At 40.3% G+C, this 21864-nt stretch overlaps 3 protein-coding genes across 5 annotated transcripts; all 3 read left to right on the top strand.

The window, feature by feature from the left end:
* Nucleotides 1-776: 776 nt before the first annotated feature.
* On the top strand, nucleotides 777-6120 carry LOC130221971 (gastrula zinc finger protein XlCGF8.2DB-like). 2 transcript variants are annotated; one of them, XM_056454566.1, is made up of 3 exons: nucleotides 777-940; nucleotides 1346-1475; nucleotides 4829-6120. In XM_056454566.1, exons 2-3 carry the CDS (start codon nucleotides 1391-1393, stop codon nucleotides 5650-5652), a joined length of 909 nt encoding a protein of 302 aa, XP_056310541.1. In that variant the 5' UTR covers nucleotides 777-940; nucleotides 1346-1390; the 3' UTR covers nucleotides 5653-6120. The 2 variants fall into 2 exon arrangements, with proteins under 2 accessions (XP_056310541.1, XP_056310540.1); XM_056454565.1 differs by lacking the exon at nucleotides 777-940 and having other exon boundaries at nucleotides 1272-1475.
* LOC130221956 (gastrula zinc finger protein XlCGF8.2DB) lies at nucleotides 5673-21398 on the top strand. Of its 2 annotated transcripts, none has more exons than XM_056454549.1 (3): nucleotides 5673-5712; nucleotides 7174-7303; nucleotides 19447-21398. In XM_056454549.1, exons 2-3 carry the CDS (start codon nucleotides 7219-7221, stop codon nucleotides 20415-20417), a joined length of 1056 nt encoding a protein of 351 aa, XP_056310524.1. In that variant the 5' UTR covers nucleotides 5673-5712; nucleotides 7174-7218; the 3' UTR covers nucleotides 20418-21398. The 2 variants fall into 2 exon arrangements, with proteins under 2 accessions (XP_056310524.1, XP_056310522.1); XM_056454547.1 differs by lacking the exon at nucleotides 5673-5712 and adding an exon at nucleotides 6750-6919.
* LOC130221959 (gastrula zinc finger protein XlCGF8.2DB-like) lies at nucleotides 11324-13130 on the top strand. Its single transcript, XM_056454552.1, has one exon. The coding sequence runs from the start codon at nucleotides 11333-11335 to the stop codon at nucleotides 12452-12454; it is 1122 nt and encodes a 373-aa protein (XP_056310527.1). The 5' UTR covers nucleotides 11324-11332; the 3' UTR covers nucleotides 12455-13130.
* Nucleotides 21399-21864: the final 466 nt, after the last annotated feature.

The raw sequence follows: 21864 nt of genomic DNA, 5'->3' as shown, positions 1-21864 counted from the left end.
AATTCCCCTATAGCGCATGTGTTTGGACTTTGGGGGAAACCGGAGCACCTGGAGGAAACCCACACCAACACGGGGAGAACATGCAAACTCCACACAGAAACACCAACTGACCCAGCCGGGACTCAAACCAGCGAACTTCTTGCTGTGAAGCTATCCTACCCACTGCGCCACAGTGACACCCCCAGCCTAAACTCTTACTCTGGAAATACTTTTACCTGCACCTTTACATTGATGGACACTCATCATTCTCAAGGACATTATACACACTCTTCCACCAAGGCAGTTTGAGTGCTAGTTCAGATCCAGAGTCTACTTCCAAACCTGTGGAGACCCCTGAAAAGACGGCAACAAGCTGAATTCCGCAACGTGACTGTAAACTTGTGGATTAAACTGTCTTTATATTGGTCTGCTGTGAAATGGGTCAATATTAAATAATAGAATATTAGTCCTTGTTGTGTGGGTGCTTTCAATGAATGCAAATCAGTGTATATAATATGATAAACATGTACAACATAAATCTAACCAACTGATTTTTACTTTCACTTTTGCCTGATTTCCACTCTGCCGAGTTGTAAAATCACACATCACACTGTAAGAATGGCTGAGCTAAGTGATGATAGAAGAGCTTTCGATTCCACAGCATTCTTTAGCTTAACTAAACAAACAAAATATAACTTCTGAATTCGTTTTTAATATAATGTTTGCGCGCAGATAAGACTTTTATTTTGGCATGACGCCATGAGACCGCGCCATCGCGCTGCTCCATCTGTGATCCGGCTGAAGACATGTTTGCAAATATCTGATCATTTCAAAATGGTTTTATTGTGGAATGTAACGCTGTTGAGCTTTATTTAACGGCGTAGAAGTTTAATCTGTAGAAATCTGCGTTTCATTTCGCTTTCTGTGTCGTCAATCAGTTCACCAAAGGAGAATTATCACAGTGAGTAGATGAAAATGAAACTACGAGTCAAATGAATCAAATGCTTCGATAAACGATTCACTGAATCGCCGCGTTCTGGCTTCACCAGCTGGTCAATCGGTGTGAATGAACAACAAACGTACTAACTACATATTTCATAAAAACAACAAGAAACATGACACTTTACAAATAATGTGTAATTTAAAGCCTTTTAAATGTAGTGTACTAACCATTAATGATAAACTAGTTTGTGTTCTGATGTTTTTTTTCTGATCATATTTAAGTGCAAAGCTCATTTAACTATTTACAGGGGTGATTGCCATTTCAGTGCACACTAGCTAGTGAGCTAGAGAAGTGATTGAGACACAGACAGAGGTTTAGTCTTGATTTCTTCTTCTTTGTGTTGATTCTTCTCCTCTTAAACAGACAGAGAAACTCCTGCTGAAGCGACTGAGCTCCACTATTATAAAGATGGCCTTTATTAAAGAGGAGAGTGAAGACCTGAAGATTGAGGAAACATTCAGAGTCAAACATGAAGATCCTGAGCAGCTAACAGGTTGGCTTTCATTCTCAAAGATAAACTCAGTCATTTGATTCACATTCAGATCTGCAGATCTACACTAATGTTCTTAAATAAAGCTATATATATATATTTGTAGTTGGCATTTCTGTGTGGAGTTTGCATGTTCTCCCTGCGTTCTTGTGGGATTGGAGGAAGTTAAGAGAAAGCCAGGATTTGATTTCTGCTAAGCAGACAGTAAGGGATGACGGTGGACAATAAGAAGAGGGTTTGCCAGAGAGATAGAGCTGGGTGTCCTCCGCATAGCAATGAAACTGTATGTTGTATTTACAGAGAATATTACCAAGTGGAAGGAGATAGATGATAAAATGCAGGGGCCCCAGGACTGAGCCCTGGGGTACACCCGAAGAAACTGTATATCTGCTAAATAAGTTAGCGGTTCATTCTGCTGTGGCGACCCCAGATTAAAGTAAATGATCTACATGTGTTTATATGTATTTTTATATTGTGGGTGAGGCATAGCTAAAATGGTTCATTCAATTAAATATTGTCAGGCCAATAATTTTCATAATTCTTTTATGTACATTTGCATCTCTTCACACATTATCCGCCATGTGCGCACGAGACAATCACAGTCGCTGTTAAAACAAATGTCGAATCAAAACTTTTTTAAAATCCTGAATCAATATTGGAGAGTTAGTTTTGCACGCTGGCTGAAGTATTTCTGTTACACAGGTCATGTTCGGTGTTAAAACTCTTTTAGTCATGTAGAGCTGATGTAGATTGTGTTGTTATGAATGGGTTATATGCACAGAAGTGTTGTTTAGCCATTGAAATCTCCCGCTGAAAGATTGATGTGACTATTTCAGTTTTCATAAGGTGCTTTTACAGCATAGATAATGTAGATTTATATTCAGTTTAACAACAAAACATCAGTAAATAGCGCCTAGCCTGCTTTACTGAGCTGAAGTTGCTTTTATATTCAGATTGGGTCATTTTTGAACAATGACAGCCTGTGAGACGCTCACTATATTGTTTACCGCTACTCTGAATATTCAGATGAAATAGCATGTAAGCATGGCTTAGTAATAAGTTATAAATAATAATAAATAAATGCACGCCGCTAGCCTACCACTAGCTACATTTCTAGCTGACGAATGACATGAACTAGTGGGTTGTCTGCTGTCATCTTTATGGTGCGCATTTGTGTTTCAGGAGGCGTGGCTTTGAATGGCAGGGGAGGCATTGGTTTTAAAGATATTATGCTAACCGGTTAGCATTCTGACAGACCACCTACTGCACATTTAAAGAGTGTAATTATTTATGCCATGTTAAAGGACAGTGGGTTTTAAGTCACCAAAAAACTTAGCAGTCTGTTTCCCACCATGTCCATCCCAAATCTCTGTCAAGCGACACCGTCTGAAGGAAATTCACTCTCATTCTCCCTCATTACAGAGGAATAAATATCCAAACCAATATACCAACCAATCAGGAGTCAAATGTGGACATTCCACTGAGACTGCGCTACATGGTCACTGAAGCCCTGCAGATTCCCAAAGCAGGTTCTAAATCATCTATTCTGCTTCTACTGGACCCGTCTGCTGCTTTTGATACGGGGAATCCCCAGATTCTACTGTTCACCCTCTCCTCAATGAACATCACTAGAACTCCACTCTGCTAGTTAAAGTCTAAAACACAGGTGTCAATTCCAGTTCCTGAAGGGCCGCAGCTCTGCACAGTTTAGTTCCAACCCTGCTCCAACACACTTACCTGTAGGTTTCAAGCAAGCCTGAAGGACTCAATTAGTTTGATTAGGTGTGTTTATTTAGGGTTGGAACTAAACAGTGCAGAGCTGCGGCCCTCTAGGAACTGGAATTGACACCTGTGGTCTAAAAGAGGAGGACAGGTGTGGCCTGGAGGGGACAGGTATCCAAAGCTTATAAGCTGGACACTGAGGTACCTCAGGGATCTGTTCTTGATCACCTACTATTGTCTATTTATGCCACATCACTTTCATCCAATCACATGGTTTCTCTTAACGTTGTTTGGCCGTCGACACATAGCACTATCTTTTATTTCTTCTAGATGACCTAACGGTAGTTGCAAGGATCTCGCACTGCCTGGGGGATATCTTGACTTGGACGAAAGACCAACACTTACAGCTTAATCTGACTAAAACTTCTTGTATTTCCTGCAACTCCACAAATTCAACACAATTTCTCTATATCCTGGGATCATCTACTACCCAAGTAATAGATGTAAGGAATCTTGGGGTAATCCCAGATCAGGGGTCACCAAACTTGTTCCTGGAGGTCTGGTGTCCTGCAGATTTTAGCTCCAACCCTAATCAAACACACCTGAACAAGCTAATCAAGGTCTTACTAGGTATACTTGAAACACCCAGGCAGCTGTGTTGAGGCAAGTTGGAGCTAAACCCTGCAGGGCACCGGACCTCCAGGAACAAGATTGGTGACCCCTGTCCAAGATGATCAGCTGCCCTTCAAAGAGCACATTGCTAGCACAGCTCGATCATGCAAGTTTGCACATTTCAACATCAGAAAGACCCTTCCTAACAGATCTAGTCCAAGCTGTTGTCTGAACTGTAATGCTCTTCTAGCTGAACTCCCATCTTGCAGCCTGCAGCTCGTCTGGTCTTCAATGAGCCCAAGATGCTCCACGTAACACCTCTCTTTACCTCTCTGCATTGGTTACCAGTCGAGGCTCACATCAAGTTCAAATCATTGATGCTTGCTTACAGGACAGCCCCTGGCACTGCTCCCTCTTTACCTTCACCTGCTCCTGAAGGTCTACATCCCCTCCAGGAGCCTCAAGTTAGTCTTAAGTGAGCTCCTCCTCATGGTACCATCACAGAGAGCCTCTAAGTCACTTTCCAAAACTTTTTCATTCAGTGTTCCTCACTGGTGAAATGAATTTCCCATTCTGACACTAGTCGACTTCGAGATGGGTTTTTTCGCTATAACCTGAGCACCTTAAAACACTTTCCCTCCTTGCTCTAGCTCCTAATTGACTGAGCCCTAATGGTTAATTGTATAATCCGCACTTGTCATGAATATTGCCTCCTCTTGTAGAATCGATGAAAGCCTCCTCAACTGTAAGTTGCTTTAGACCAGGGGTCACCAATCTTAGCCCTGGAGGGCCGGTGTCCCTGCAGGGTTTAGCTCCAACTCTCCTCAACACACCTGCCTGGATGTTTCAAGTATACCTAGTAAGACCTTGATTAGCTAATTCAGGTGTGTTTCATTAGGGTTGGAGCTAAAATCTGCTTTAGACAAAAGCGTCTGCTAAATGACTAACTGTATATGTTTTCATGACTGGTGTTTTGTGTTTTTTAAACTGGGCTAAACTTGCATTTCTTTTCTCCACTTTAGATGTGAAAGAGGAGAGCAATGAACTGAATGAGATGAAAGAGAAAGATCATAATGGGAAACACCATGATTTCATGATTGTTGAGAAATCTACGAAGACGATAAAGACTCGGGAAACCAAATCTAAGCGTCTTTTCACTTGTTGTGATTGTGGAAAGAGTTTCAATTATAAACAAAACCTGGAAGTTCACAGAAGGATTCACACTGGAGAAAAACCTTATCAATGCCAACAGTGTGGAAAGAGTTTCAGTCAAAAAATACAACTCGAAGGCCACATGGGAGTTCACACTGGAGTAAATCCTTTCACATGCCAAGAATGTGGAAAGAGTTTCAATCGTAAACAAAACCTTAAGGTCCACATTAGAGTTCACACTGGAGAGAAGCCTTTCAAATGCCGACAGTGTGGGAAGAGTTTCAGTCAGCAAAAGAACCTTGACAGCCATTTGGTAATTCACACTGGAGTAAATCCTTTTGCCTGCCAACAATGTGGGAAGACTTTCAATCATAAGCAAAACCTTAAGGTCCACATGAGAATCCACACCGGAGAGAAGCCTTACCAATGCCAACAGTGTGGAAAGAGTTTCAGCCAAAAAACACACCTTGAAGCCCACATAGGAATTCACACTAGAGTAAATCCTTTCGTCTGCCAACAGTGTGGAAAGAGTTTCAATCAAGAACAAAACCTTAAGGTCCACATGAGTGTTCACACTGGTAATAAGCCTTATATCTGCCAGTGTGGAAAGAGTTTCATTCGAAAAGGACAACTTGAAAAACACATGATCATTCACACTGAAGAGAAGCCTTACACAAATATTAATAAATCATAGGACATAGCTCTATGAAAATCTGGTGGAAGGCCAACTGTTTAATGCGCTGCATCCTTTTAGGTATTAAAAACTTTGGTTGTTTTAATGTCACATTGGCTACATTTACATACACCCAGATAATCCATTTGTAAACAGGGTTGACTGTTCAATCAGATTGAAAAATGTTCATGTGAACCCATGATCCAATTGAGCTCAATCCAATTGAATGTTCAAATGAATGTAGAATTAGGAAATCCAAAGGATCTTGGAGAATTGGCACTACCTGACTTTATACTGTCTTTTCATGTTATTATTGGGATAATTTTTTTTATTTATTAACTTATTAATTGGCCCCTGATGAATAAAGGGACTAAACCGAAGGATAATTAATGAATGAACTAATTAATATATTTACCTGGTTTTATTTTCCACCTAATTTTGTATTTTTGTCCATTTTAACCAGTGTTTATGTTCTGGTTTTACATGTAACAGGCCTACTTGTATTAACTTGTAATATCTGTTCATATTACTTTAACATCTACTGGAAGAAAACAATAAAACCTTAAATCACAAATAAAATATTGAATGCAATTTTAAATGATAGCAGTAAAACAATTACCAGTCACATAAATAGCCTGATTATACATGAAACTGGGGGGATATACCAGCAGTGAGCATGATTTCTGCACTATATTGGTCTTAATATTTAATATATTCAGAGAATTTTGCACAACAAACATCCGCCTGTGTTGAAAAATCACAAAGAAGTAAGAATGGCTGTGCTAACTGATGACTTTAATTTTTAATTTCACTGCATTCTTAAGTTGAATGAGACAAACATGATGTAATTTCTGAATTAGATACTGATTTTCGGATTTGTTTTGAGTGTAAACAGATTTTTATATTCCATATATATAATCATAGTATCTATGGAGTGTAAATAAGACCTTTATTTTGGTAAGACGGCGTGACGTCATGAGCCCGTTGCTCTGCGCTGCTTCGCCTGAGATTCAGCAGAAGAAAGGTTGTGTTTTCAAAATGGTTCACATCATGGAATCAACACCGTTAAGCTTTATTTAATATTTTTGAATGTTAATTTGTGAAAAGCCGCGACTCATTTCGCTCAATCGGTTCATCAAGCGAGAATTATCACAGCAAGCGGATGAAAATGAGCATTTAGAGACTACGAGTCAATTGAATCAAATGCTTGATAAATGATTCACTGAATCGCCGCGTTCTGACACCTGCTGGTCAATCGCGCTAAATGAACAACAAACACAAACATGAGGTATCTTTTACAAACAGTGTATATTAAATGCTTTTAAACGTATTATACAGATATTCCCGAAGCATCAGTGCTCAACTTCATGTATAGTTTGTGCTCTTATAGTTTTATTTGACTGATGAGGAGCTGTGCTTTATTAAATGAGTGATTCTCCTCCAGTGCACACTGACTAGTGAGCTAGAGAAGTGATTGAGACACAGACAGAGGTTTAGTCTTGATTTCTTCTTCTTTGTGTTGATTCTTCTCCTCTTAAACAGACAGAGAAACTCCTGCTGAAGCGACTGAGCTCCACTATTATAAAGATGGCCTTTATTAAAGAGGAGAGTGAAGACCTGAAGATTGAGGACACATTCAGAGTCAAACATGAAGATCCTGAGCAGCTAACAGGTTGGTTTTCATTCTCACAGCTCAACTCAGTCATATGATCCTCATTAAGATCTACACTAATGATGAAGATCCTACAGACATTTGTTATGATGTGTTCATTTGAGGAAAATAATGCAGAAATAGTCATTTATTTAGAGAAAACACTGGGGGAAATGGTTAAATCAATTAAGCATCAGTGTCTAACTAACACTAAATGTTGATCACCAACATTAAACACTAACAACATTAACACTAAAGATGATCACCTTTACATGTGTTGTCTGCTAGTGTTCACTGTTCTGCTGTCTTGTAAATAACTGGTTCTGGTTGGATTAAAACTACTCATGTTTCAGAGGCTCAGAAGCCGTTTTCACACAGTGATACTGGTAAATATCCGGAAAATTACCGAAACGACTTTACCGGTAAATTTAAGAAAGCGCTGTTCACACAGAACGTAACGGAATTTTTCTGGAAAAGAGCATTCACACATCCATTCCAAAATACAGGTAAATTCTGACATCATTAAGCAGAAATGAGCTGTAAACGGCTGCGCTTGTGTTTGTGAACATTCGGCTTCATCACAAACCCTGTGTCTGGATACTTATTGCGAACAACTTCGATAAAACATATAAAGGAACACTTTCGCGTGTCGAGATGTACATAATATGTGTGTGTGCTGACGCTCACCGGCTGTTTCACGTGCACACAACTGAAGCAGAGCTTGAAGGTAAATAAACAGCGGTTTATCATCAGCATTTTATTGATATTTTTTCACAGTTGGAATTAAGAAGGAACATAGAAACGATATCTGATTACATCTAGCAGCTAAATGTGTCTGGAAAAATATTTGAAGGCTTTTTTTTCATAAACAGCGCGGATGTGAATGCGTCTGAGTGTTCTGATTGGCTGGAGTAGACGTCTCACGTCAGCGTGTTCTAAGTGTGAACAAGCTCTTTCCGGCAATCTTCCTTCTGCGTTCACACAGAGCAGCATTCCGGCAAATTACCGCTAATGCTACAATGTATTGCCAGAACAAATTTACTGGTATTTTCAAAAAGGGCCCGTTCACACATACAGACCTTTCCGGAAAATTACCGTCTGTATGGGTAAACGGGACTAGAAACACAGTTTCAAACTAAATAATTTTTGTTTTGTTAACACATGAATTTAACATTTTAATTTGAACCTTTATGTGCTGTTTTGTCGTTTTCATCCACTCTGGGGTGATTTTGACTCTTAATTTGGCCACAACTTTCTCTGCGTTTCATCAGATGTAATGATTTTTTCTGACAAATGTTATTTTGACAAAAATTTTGTGAAAATGCTTTGAAAATGTTCAAAAACCCAACAATACACTCTGGGCAGATTGACTTCCCTTTGTTTATTTTGGCTGGTTTTGTCGCATCGACTTCCATTATCATCATATTTTTGATTCCAAAGCCATGACAGCATATAGACCATTTTGAGGGATGTAAACAATAACAATGGTCCCAACATATTTCCTGTTTTAAATTGTTAATTCTTATAGCTTCCGAGAATCCAAATAGAACCACATACAAATTGTTGGTTTACTCCATAGAGCTCCATATAAAAGCTAGAAACGCTTTTAGCACAGACGTTTCTAAAGGGTTAATGGTGCCAACTGATGATGAAGAGTAAAAAAGAAAAGTTTTACCTCTTCCAGACTGGACGTTTGAATGGAAGATTATTTATTGCACTAATTTTAGGAAATACAGTTGCCGGAGGAGTAAGGGGCAAACACTTTTTCATACCACTGTACATACAGGGGTTGCACAATGAAACTGAAACACCTGGTTTTAGACCACAATAATTCATTAGTATGGTGTAGGGCCTCATTTTTTGCGGCCAATACAGCATTTACAAGTCCTGCACAGTGGCCAGAGGGATTTTGAGCCATTTGTCTTGCAGAAAAGGGGCCATGTCACTACATGATGCTGGTGGAGGAAAACATTTTATGACTTGCTCCTCCAAAGTGCTCAATAATAATAGTATCTGGTGACTGTGCGGGCCACAGATGTTCAACTTCATGTTCATGTTCATCAAACCACTCTGTCACCAGTCCTGCTGTGTGCGTTGGTGCATTGTCTTCCTGATACACGGCACCACCTTCAGGGTACAATGTTGACCCATTGAATGGTTGGGTAGTCCTTGGCAGTGATGCACCTATTTAGCACAAGTATTGAGCCTAGGGAATGCCATGATATTGCAGCCCAAACCATCACTGATCCACCCCCATGCTTCACTCTGGGCATTAAACAGTCTGGGTGGTACGCTTCTTTGGGGTTTCTCCACACCGTAACTTTCCCGGAGGTGGGATAAACAGTAAAGGTGGACTTTTTCAAGTTGGAGGGTCTCCTTGCCATCACCCTGATCTTTAGCTTCCTCCACAGATCCTCAATTGGATTTAAGTCAGGACTCAGTGGGCATGGTGTTCTTGGGGTTAACGGCTTCTCCTTTTTAATTCCAAATGAAGGTCTACAATGCTACATCATTTTGGCCAAACTTTTACATTTTTGTTTCATCTGACTATACAACAGAAGACCAGAAGTCTTCTGTGTCTCGATGAGCATTTGCAAAGGCCTTTGTTTGGCTTTTGTGTGCCTTCTCTGGAGAAGTCTTGCCCTCTTAGGTCTGTCTGGGGAATCCATCAGTATGCAGTGTATGTTGGACTACCTGCCTTGAGATGTTACCACCAAATTCATGAAGATGGCATTGGTGGTGACCCTTGGATTCCTCTTTACCTCTCTCATTATCTTCCTGGTCAGCACAGGTGACCACGTCTGCTGAGATTTTTTCAGTGCAGAACATTTTGTTAAGCTCCTTTTGTCTAAAGCCACAGTCACATTGGACTTTTCTCACCATAGACTTCCATTCATACGCACGCTAATGAGGCAAATCGGAAACGCAAGCTTGTCCGTCAAGTTTCACAGATCGCTGCGTTGCAAAGTTCAAGCCTGGTGAACTCTGACCTGCAAAATCGCATCACATGAATGCGTGAGACCAATCAAAGGTCAAAACATGACATGTTAAATATGAGCCGATCGTTCGCTTTTTTTGAAATGTCTAATCATCTTGTTAATCCCGCCCATTTTGGCAGCGCCGTATGACAAAATTTTGCATGCTCAAACTCGTGTGACCACAGCATTAGCAATGACTGTCCACAAACCAACAGCAGACAGCTTCTGTCAACCTGTTGGGCTGATTAAAACAGCTGTTCTCAATGGGTAAGTAGGATGCTTTAAAACAGCTTGGACTATTGGGAATGGTGTAGAACTTTAGATTTTCGCATAGAGTGTGACAATTTGCAAAGGGTATTAATAATTTTGGACTTGCCACATTTTTGTTCAAATGTAAATAAAAGCTGAGAAATATGTTTCCCACAATGATCCCTCTTTTACATCGTTTAATTATCCACTGGGAAATGCCTGTGTCATTCCTGTTGAAACAAACTTGCTGTTTGAATAAAAGTAACTTTAAATCAGAATTTGCCAGAGGTTGAATTTCAGCATTGACTGTACGTTCATTTGTGATTGATCTGTAAAAGAGGTGCCCAACTCTGTTCCTGTAAATCTACCTACATACCTACCTACTTGCAGAGTTCTGCTTGATCAAACACACATCTTTAATTACCAAGTGCTTCATCAAATCCTTCTTAGTTGGTTTAGGTGTGTTTGATCATGGTGGGAGCTGAACTCTGCAGAACGGTAGATATCCAGGAACAGGGTTAGGCATCCCTAATCTATAATAAACCTGGTAAAAACCAGTTATTCAGAGCAAGTGATAACGGTTTTGCTGACGGCTTGTGTGTTTGTCTTGGAAGACAACAAGAAAAATATTTGGCTAGGACCTGGGGTTACAGAAATACATATTTTAGTAACTTAGTGTTTATAAGATCTTGCATGCTCATTGGTTTTGGTGATAAAATGCATTCATGCTGGTTTTCATGTCTATTGTTGTGGGCCTTCAAACATGTCTTTCTCCGCTTTAGATGTGTTGGCGCTGAAAGAGGAAAGTGATAAACTGAATGAAATGAAAGAGAAAGATCAGTACGAGAAGCACCATGATTTTGTTGAAGAAAATCCAAAGATTATAAATGCTCAGAAAACCACATCTAATCATCGGGATTGTGGAAAGAGTTTCCATCAAATACAAAAACTTGAATCCCACGTGAGTGTTCACATTGAAGAGAAGCCTGACAACTGCCAACACAGTGGAAAGAGTTTCAGTCAACAAAAAAACCTTGAGGGCAATGTGGGAATCCACTCTGGAGAGAAGCATTTAGCCTGCCATCAGTGTGGAAAGAGTTTCAACCATAAACAAAACCTTAATGTCCACATGAGAATCCACACTGGAGAGAAGCCTTACCAATGCCAGGAGTGTGGAAAGAGTTTTAGCCATAAACCAAATCTTGAAAGTCACATGAGAATTCACACTGGAGTAAAGACTTTTGCCTGCCAACAGTGTGGAAAGAGTTTCATTCATAAACAAAATCTTAAGGTCCACATGAGGGTTCACACTGGAGAAAAACCCTACCAATGCCAACATTGTGGAAAGAGTTTCAGCCAACAAACTAATCTTGAAGGGCACATGAGAGTTCACTCTGGAGTAAAGCCGTTTACCTGCCAAGAGTGTGGGAAGAGTTTCGTTCATAAACACAACCTTAAGCTCCATGTGAGAGTCCACACTGGAGAAAAGCCTTTCAAATGCCAACACTGTGGAAGGAGTTTCAGTCTACAAAAAAACCTGGATGGCCATGTGAGAATTCACACTGGGGAGAAGCCTTTTTCCTGCCCTCAGTGCGGAAAGGGTTTTAGAGATAAACAGAACTTTAAGGTCCACGTGAGGGTTCATACCGGAGAGAAGCCTTACCAATGCCAACAGTGTGGAAAGAGTTTCAGTCAAAAAACAAGCCTTGATGGCCATATGAGCATTCACACGGGAGTAAAGCCTTTCGTCTGCCAACAGTGTGGAAAGAGTTTTCATCAAAAACCTAAACTTAAACTGCACATGAGAGTCCACACTGGAGAGAAGCCTTATATGTGCCAGTGTGGAAAGCGTTTTACTGAAAACGGACAACTTAAAAGACACATGATAACTCACACTGCAGATAAGCCCTACACAAATAAAGACTCACACAGAGAAGCTTTGTGAAAATCACTGGAGGAAGGCCAATTAATTAAGACACTGCACCCCACTGTTGGGAAATCTCACGGTCCGTCTGAAAATGTGTCTATAAGTAAAATAATGATCATTCCACTAAATTATTGTACCCAGCTTTAGTGAGCAGCTGCACATACAGATGGAGTAAGTCTGAGCTTGAATTATTAGTTCACCCAAAAATGGAAATTCTGTGAATAGTTACTCACAGGTCGATCCAAACCCCCTTCGTTCATCCTCAACAAAAATGAAGATATTATGAAAGGAATGCGAGAGCTCCCTCATCCTCCGTAAACGGTTGTCCGGCTCATTTAAAGTTCTAATAGGTACCAGAAACATCTTAGAAACAGTCCATGTGCCTTCAGTGGTTCAAATATAATCAAACAAAGATCCAAGAACACGTGTGCACTTAAAACAAAGTTTATTCTTGTAATATTAATTCTTATAACCATTTCTTCTTGTCAGTACAGGACGTTTATGAGCACTGTGCTCATGATAGTATACTTTGGAGGCATACCTGCCAACACTCCTGTTTTTCCCGAGAGTCTCCCATATTTCAGACCCATCTGCCGCCACCCTCCCATTTTGTTAATTCTCCCAGAAAACTCCCGTAATTTCACCGCCCACATCCCCGGTCCCCAACTTATTGGAACAGTCTGTAAAACCCGCGGATCGCCAACTTTGAAATAGTATCCAGTCGAAACCCACTCCATAGAACAGTTACTAACTCGGTTCTCATCAGTGTTATTAGGACACTAAACCCCCTCAATCACTGTCGGCCCCACCACCCCCCGGTCTCCCTGATTTGCCAAGACAAATCTTAGCAGGTATGTTTGGAGATATACAGGGGTCTGACAATGACACTGAAACGCCTGGTTTTAGGCCACAATCAATTATTAGTATGGTGTAGGGCCTCCTTTTGCGGGTGATACAGCATTCATTTGTCTTGGGAATGACAGATACAAGTCCTGCACAGTGGCCAGAGGGATTTTAAGCTTCTTAGCTACATGATGCTGTTGGAGGAATAAGTTTCCTGACCAAAACAGCCCGAAGTGCTCAATAATATTTAGATCTGGTGATGGTGCAGGCCATGGGAGATGTTCAACTTAACTTTCATGTTCATCAAACCACTCTGTCACCAGTCTTGCGGTGTGTATTGGTGAATTATCATCCTGATACATGGCACCACCTTTAGGATACAATGTTTGAACCATTGGGTGCACATGATCCTCAAGAATGGTTGGGTAGTCCTTGGCAGTGATGCACCCATCTAGCACAAGTATTAGGCCTAGGGAATGCCATGCTATTGCAGCCCAAACCAAGCCACATGCTTCAAATCCAGCCACATGCTTCACTCCGGGCATTAAACAGTCTGGGTGGGACACTTCTTTGGGGCTTCTCCACACCGTAACTCTCCCGGATGTGGGAAAGACAGTGAAGGTGGACTCATCAGAGAACAATAGATGTTTCACGTTGTCCACAGCCCAAGATTTTCACTGCCAGCACCATTGAAGCCAATGTTTGGTATTTGCAGGAGTGACTATACGTTTGGGTATAGCAGCTGGCCATGTATATTGACCCTGTGGAGCTCCAGACCAACAGTTTAGGTGGAAGCAGGAGAGTTGAGCTGCACATTTCATTCTGCAGTGAGTTGGGCAACTGTGGTTTCGTGTTTTTTTATACAATCCAAGTTAGCACCCAGACATCCCTTTCAGGCAGCTTCCTATTGTGTCCACAGTTACACCTGTTCTTGATCAATCACAAAGACCTAATGTCTTGGTCACAGATGCACCGGTGAGACAAATAAAAATGTGTCCTCTTGTAAACTCTGATATATCACCAAATGACATAATGCTGTGCGCATTGAAATATTTCAAGCTAAACTGTGCTGTTACTCTGCTAATGTAGCCATCACAATCTGCTCTTACTGGTGGAATGAAGATCAGTGAGGATTGGCTTCCAGGCTGGCCAAACTTAGTCATAAAACCTCCACACTAAATTGGCCAGTGTTTCAGTTTCATTGTCCAGCCCCTGCACACCCGAGGTATTTAAAAGTTGGGATTTGAACGTTTCATGACTCTCGCTGTCTATGAAGAATCAGAGAGCTCTCAGATTTCATCAATACCTTGTCTCTTAAAGGTTTTGAATGAGATGAGGGTGAGTATTAATGTCAAACGTCTCTTTAAGGATCTGCTGTACATACTTATGAATGAGGCCATTAATAAAAGTTATGCTACTATAATTTACTCTTGTGGACTAAATGTGAATGTGTGTGAAATATCTTACTTGTGTCACTATTAAAAACAACATGCATTGTGTATGATTCCTCTTATTTTGGTAAAATAATTGACATTTTGCTAGATAAGGGCATCCACCAGTCAAATTCTGACCTCTGTCAAATTATTAACCCTCCTGTTCTGGTATGTTTAGGGTTTGGAATTAGACAATCAGGTTGAGACTTAAGCAAGAGGGTAATAATTTGGCAAGGGTGATAAAACAGACAAGAGTAGTTGGTGGATCATTCTGCTGTGGCGATGCTTGATGAAGAGAGCAAGCTGAAGTTAGTCCAGATCTACAAGATGACTGTAAACTTGTGTTGTATTGGCCTGCCCTGAAATAGCTCAAAGTTAAAGCCATTTTAGAGGTAGTATAATGTATCATAAAGCTTTATGTTGTGTATTTTCTTCCTTATTTGTGGTGTGAGGGCTTGGAATTAATGCAAATCAGTGTATATTATATTATACACATGTCTGTTTTGTCTCATTTCTACTAGGAATTCTACTATTGTCACTGTTGGAAAATCCACACTGACAATAAAAATGTGCTAACCGATGACACAATAGCTTTAAACTAAACCAAAGTTAATGAATAATACACAATTTCTGGATTTCTTTCTGAATTTCAGATTCTTGCATGTCGACTTTTATTTTGGTAGGACGTCATGGCGTCATGAAGCCGAGCTCCGGTTAAACCTAAAAGGAATACGTGTATCAATATAGCATAGTTTTTGTTCAACAATAATTCATATTTTTACATTACTGTGAGGGTTGGGATTAGGGTTGAGGTAGGGGAAGACGTTAATAAAATACAATCATTGGGCAATTTTATAAAAACTATAAATAATTCTCATTAACTTCCAGCCACAGCCGTATCCCTTCTAGGAACAACCCCGCGCTGCTTTGTGTGATTCGGCAGGAGAAAGGTTGTGTTTTTAAGTATCGTATATTTGTTAAATTGGTTTTATTGTGGAATGTATTATTGTTTATGTTTATTTATCATCATTTTAGGTTTATTTAGAAAAATTGCGTCTCATTTCGCTTCCTGTGTCGTCGATCAGTTCATCAAACAAGACCTACCACAGTAAGTAGATGAGCATCAACAGACTAACGTTACGAGTCAATTGAATCAAATGCTCAGATAAATGATTCACTGAATCATTTCTGATGTTCTGCGGCGTAAATTAACAACAAAAATCACATACTTTACAAAACAGTTTGTGAATGAAATTCTTTTATATTGTACAAATCAATACTCAAAGCATGAACGCTGAACTTCCTTTATAGTTGGTGTTCTTATGTGTGTTCAGTGTTTTTGGCTCAGGCGATGTGACTCTAGTAATTCTCTATGTTCACATCTACACCTTTTTATTATTCCGACTGAAAGATTTTACTGAATCAGGAAAGCTGGATAGGGCCAAAGACCATTTTTGTGCTCAATTCGTAAGTAATTTTGGCTCTAATTAACTGTAAATCTCCATTTCAGATGAAGAAGTGTTTACTACACAGAACCGTAGTTCACTGACAGCAAAATATCCTGAAATCAATGAGAAATACTCTGATTTGACAGCTGTTTGCGTCTATTCTCAGTGATTTACGGCTCTGTGTTTCTGATAATCTAAAAACTTGTGGAATATACGACATTTAATAACATGTTTTTACTCTAAACTTCAGCTGAGTGCTTAATACTCCATGGTTGTGTGTTTATTAGTCACATTGAATCAATAAATGCAGTTTAATCCTCTTCTCTGTTGGTTTTCCAATCATGTCTCTTTTTTTGTGAGCGATTGAGACACAGACAGAGGTTTAGTCTTGATTTCTTCTTCTTTGTGTTGATTCTTCTCCTCTTAAACAGACAGAGAAACTCCTGCTGAAGCGACTGAGCTCCACTATTATAAAGATGGCCTTTATTAAAGAGGAGAGTGAAGACCTGAAGATTGAGGAAACATTCAAACATGAAGATCCTGAACAACTAACAGGTTGGCTTTCATTCAAATTCATTTCAAATACACTAAAGAAGGACGTTTATGGAGAATGTCATATGAGTCCCTCATCAAAATGATTTTACTGCTCATGGAGACAGCTCACAGGACACACAAACACTAAGAGAAAAAAAGAAACCATTTAAATCCCATCGATCTGGATAAAGGTCTGCCCTGACACACAGAAGGGAGAATATATATATATATATATATATATATATATATATATATATATATATATATATATATATATATATGCAATATCAGAGCTCTTACGGCCTCTTCACCCTTGTTTATTACTCCGCTTATATAGAGTGACAGCAGATCAATAAACGCACTACAGTCTGACAAATATTGCAGCTGTTGGACAATATAATGTACTTTTGAGGCTTTTTTAGTAGAGAATGTAGTTGTTTGGATTGCAACTATGCAGTTTATTTATAAGTATAGTGCCTATTTTAAAACATTTATAACTTCGGAGAGACAACGCCATCCACAAGAGCAGATAATAAGCCCTTAATAAGCTACGTTTGATCAAATCATTATAAAACTGGTAAGTGACTTTCTAAGTCCATCTTCTTTGTATGTTGTATGTTGTATTTATACCATAGTAATTGTGGTTTATTGATTGTGAGATGGGACTCATATCAGAAATGTGTGTATTTTGTGTAGGCCAGTCTTTGTATAACCCTGAGTTACGTTTTTGTTGGCCATCTGTTTGTTTCTAAGGAGTCCTGTTTTCCTACTGCAGACTAGTTCAGTAAACAGAAAAAAAGAAGAAATGGCCGCGTGCGGTTTTCCTTATCACAAACACAACAGTAATCCGGTAGTGTTTGAGCTGCTTTAGCTTTTCAGGGTTAATTATTGTAATATTCTGATTGCAAGAGAAAAATACTGAGAAATCTCTGTAGACTGATGGCATTTCATGCCGTTCAGCCTTATAATCTTAAAATGTGAGCAAAATCATCAGTTTTGCCATCACTTTAGAAATTACGCTAGAGAATCATTCAAACACTAGCTCTACAGTGACATTGGTGAATAAACAACTGCTCCTGCTGTTCTGACATCAGCTGCAGATGTAAATAAATGGTGTGTTGAGCTTGGAGTGCGTAGCTTAAGCACTAGACAGAAGGAATCGTTTTATCAGCGTCTTTTTATTACTTTCACATGCTCTCTCTGTACAGCATGAACACGAGACGTTAACACTTCCGTTCAACAACAGTATAACGTGGAGACGTAAAGTACGTAAACAACATGACGTCATCACTACAGTACCGTAATACACTGAAACATAATTATGAACCCTTCAGTGATTATATTAATACAATGAGCAAGAGTGCCAGTACTTTAACATGGTGGAAGAAAGTAGTTCCTCATACTGAAGGGTTTTGAGCCTCTCATGTTTGATTTTCTTTTTTATATACACGATTATGCCGTCAAACTATTGTATAAAGTCGTAGCAGTGCAATGTGGCTGTATATCGTCACTTATGGGACACTAAGGCACTCAACCTGTGGCCTCGAGCCAACACATTCCTCCTACCAGAGCCGAAATACAGCCATATCCTGCTACTCATGTATTATTGCTTATATATATATTTGAGCCACACATTCTCTATTGAAGACAGGTTGGGAATGCAGGTAGGCCAGTCAAGTACCTGTATCCTGTTTCTCCGTAGCCAGAACTCTGTAATGTGTGCAGAAGGTTTGGCATTGTCATGTTAAAATATGCATGGGTGTCCCTGGAAAAGAAGGCTGCATATTGTGCTCCGAAATCTCTATGTACTTTCTGCATTAATGGTGCCATCATAGAAGTGCAAGTTCCCTTTGCCAGGTGCACTGACACAACCCCATACTCACAATTTCTCCCAAACAACACCTGAAATACTGATTCATCTGACCACAGTACACGTTTCCACTGTGATGGTTCATCCCAGATACCTCCGAGCCCAGAGAAGTCAACTGTGCTTTTGGACACTGTTAACATAGGGCTTCCTTTTGGCACAGTTCAGTTTTCACTGGCATTTGTGGATATAACTCTGTATTGTGGTACTTGACAAAGGTTTACGCAGTAGTCCTGAGCCCATGTGGTGATCTGGCTTATAGATGAATGAGGATTCTTGATGCAGCGCCGCCTGAGGGATCGGAGATCACGGTTGTTCAGCTTAGGCTTGCTCTCTTGTCCTTTATGCACTGAAATTTCTCCAGATTCCTTGAATCTTTTAATGATGTACTGCACTGCTGAAGATGAAATATCAAAATGTCTTCGTCTCTTTCTCTGAGGAACAATGTTTTTATACATTTCAATCATTTTCTGACGTATCAGTTGACAAACTGGCGATCCTCAGGCCATCTTTGCTCCTAAAGGACTAGACCCTTTCTTGATGCTGCTTTTGTACCAAATCATAATCACCTGTTGACACCAGCTGTTTCAAATCACATCATTATTTAACTAATTTACCTGGTTACTAGTCCTTAACTGCTCCTGTCACAACCTTTTTTGGAGTGTGTTGCAAGAACCAAAAATGGAATACGTGTTTATTTTGGGGGGGAAATCATGAAATAAACACATTAATTAAAGTTTGTTGTATTGCATCTCATGTTTGTTATTTTGTGCCTGGGCTAAACTTCTTAAACTGGGCTAAACTTCTTAAACTGGGCTAAACTTCTTAAACTTGGCTAAACTTCTTAAACTGGGCTAAACTTCTTTTTCTCTTTGTTTGCTTTAGATGTGTTGGTGCTGAAAGTGGAGAGTGATGAAATGAAAGAGAAAGATCAATATGAGAAACACCAGGGTATCATGACTGTTGGAAAATCTATAAAGAAGAAAAAGAGTCAGAAAACCAAATCTAACCCTCTTTTCATCTGTTGTGATTGTGGAAAGAGTTTCAGCCACAAACCAAAACTGGAAGTGCACCGAAGAATTCACACTGGAGAGAAGCCTTACGAATGCCAATATTGTGGAAAGAGTTTCAATCAGAAACAAAACTGTGAAGCCCACATGAGAATACACACTGGAGTGAAGCCTTACAAATGCCAACAGTGTGATATGCAATTCACTCAAAAAGCAAACCTCACGGTCCACATGAGAGTTCACACCGGAGAAAAGACGTTCAACTGCCAATATTGTGAAAAGAGTTTCTTTCAAAAGCAAAACCTTAATGTCCACATGAGGGTTCACACTGGAGAGAAGCCTTACGAATGCCATCAGTGTGGAAAGAGTTTCAGTCAACCGCAGAATCTTAATGTCCACATGAAAGTTCACACTGGTGAAAAACCGTTCACATGCCAAGAATGTGGAAAGAGTTTCATTCATAAACAAAAATTTGAGTCCCACATGAGAATCCACACTGGAGAGAAACTTTACAAATGCTATCGGTGTGGAAAGAGTTTCACTCAAAAGACACACCTTGAAGACCACAAGGGAATCCACACTGAAGTAAATCCTTTCTCCTGCCCTCAGTGTGGAAAGAGTTTCAATCAAAAGCAAAAGCTTAAAATGCACATGAGGGTTCACACTGGAGAGAAGCCTTACAGCTGTCAACACTGCGGAAGGACTTTCAGTCAATACATAAGCCTTAAATTTCACATAAGAGTTCACACTGGAGAGAAGCCTTACATCTGCCAGTGTGGGAAGAGTTTTACTCAACCAGGACATCTTAAGAAACACATGAAAATCCACACCAAAGAGAAGTCTTAAGAACAAGAAAGAAAAGAAATAAGAAACTCTTAAGACGCTTCAGAGAAGCTTGCTCCTAAATGTAGAAAATTTTGGACAATTAAGGCGCAGCACCATTATATGCATTCATAGTTTCGTTGTTGTTGTGTAAAGCTACATTGTGTCTGAAAGGTTATAGCATGCACTGGCGCGGTTTGCTCCCCAGTGTGAAGCGGCTGGGATGAGAATCAGCACCTCCAAGTCTGAGGCCATAGTGCTCCGATGGAGAAAGGTGGCTTGCCATCTCAAGGTTGGGGAGGTAAGTCCTTACCCCAGGTGGAGGAGTTCTAGTGTCTTGGATTGGTGCAGCTGCAGCAGTAATGCGGTTGATGTATCAGCCCATTGTGGTTAAGAAGGAGCTGAGCTGAAAGGCAAAGCTCTCGATTTACCGGTCCATCTACGTTCCTACTCTCACCTGTGGTCATGAGCTTTGGATCATGACTGAAAGGACAAGATCTCGGAAACAAGCGGCAGAAATGAGTGGCAGGGTGCACCCTTATAGATAGGGCGAGGAGCTCACCTAGGAGGAGCTCAGAGTAGAGCCGCTGCTCCTCCACATGGAGAGAAGTGAGCTGAGGTGGCTTGGGCATCTATTTCAGATGCCTACCTAGGGAGGTGTTCCAGACATGTCCCACCGGGAGGAGGCCTCGGGGAAGACCCAGGACACACTGGAGGGACTATGTCTCTCGCCTCGCCTGGGAACGCCTCGGAATCCCCCTGGAGGAGCTGGAGGAAGTGTCTGGGAAGAGGGAAGTCTGGGGTTCTCTCCTGAGACTGCTGCCCCCGCGATGCATTGTGATGCATTTTAGTGAGACGATGCACCATACAAAAAGAGTCAGTCAGGACTGATTAACAATAGCACTTACTAGTTATTCCTTTAGTGTGAAAACCACTGATGTATGAAGCATGTTATGGGCACACTGAACCAACAGGAGGCAATAAAAGCCTTAAGGCTGATGTATACTTCTGCGTCAAGCCCATGTGTATGGTCCGGCGCAGCCTGCACGTGGTCCCTTAGCCCTCATCGTGGCTGACGCACACCTCTTAAAAAAACATGCTGCCCCAATCCTCCAACACCTGAGAGATCTTCTGAACACAAATTAAAATATTTTAGATGAAATTTGAGAGCTCATACATCCTCAATAGACAGCTAGACCCCCGAAAAGGGACCAGGGACATTGTCAAAAACTGTCCATGTGTCTTCAGATTCAACGGTTATGATACATGTACCAAAAATCAACTGTTCAGTCGTATCAGATCAGGGTCCGTGTTTAATTTTGGCAATATGATAATTATTTGGCAAACAAATTCAAATTGGTAGTTTTTTTGTTGCCTATGGAGGATGAGGGAGCTCTCAGATTTGATTCATTCGTTCACTTTTCCCTTATTTAGCAAGGATCCCTTATTTATCAGGGGTCGCCACAGCGGA

This window comes from Danio aesculapii, chromosome 4 (genome assembly GCF_903798145.1).
Source record: "Danio aesculapii chromosome 4, fDanAes4.1, whole genome shotgun sequence".
Lineage (NCBI taxonomy): Eukaryota > Metazoa > Chordata > Actinopteri > Cypriniformes > Danionidae > Danio > Danio aesculapii.
This window is presented reverse-complemented; position numbering and strand designations above follow the sequence as displayed.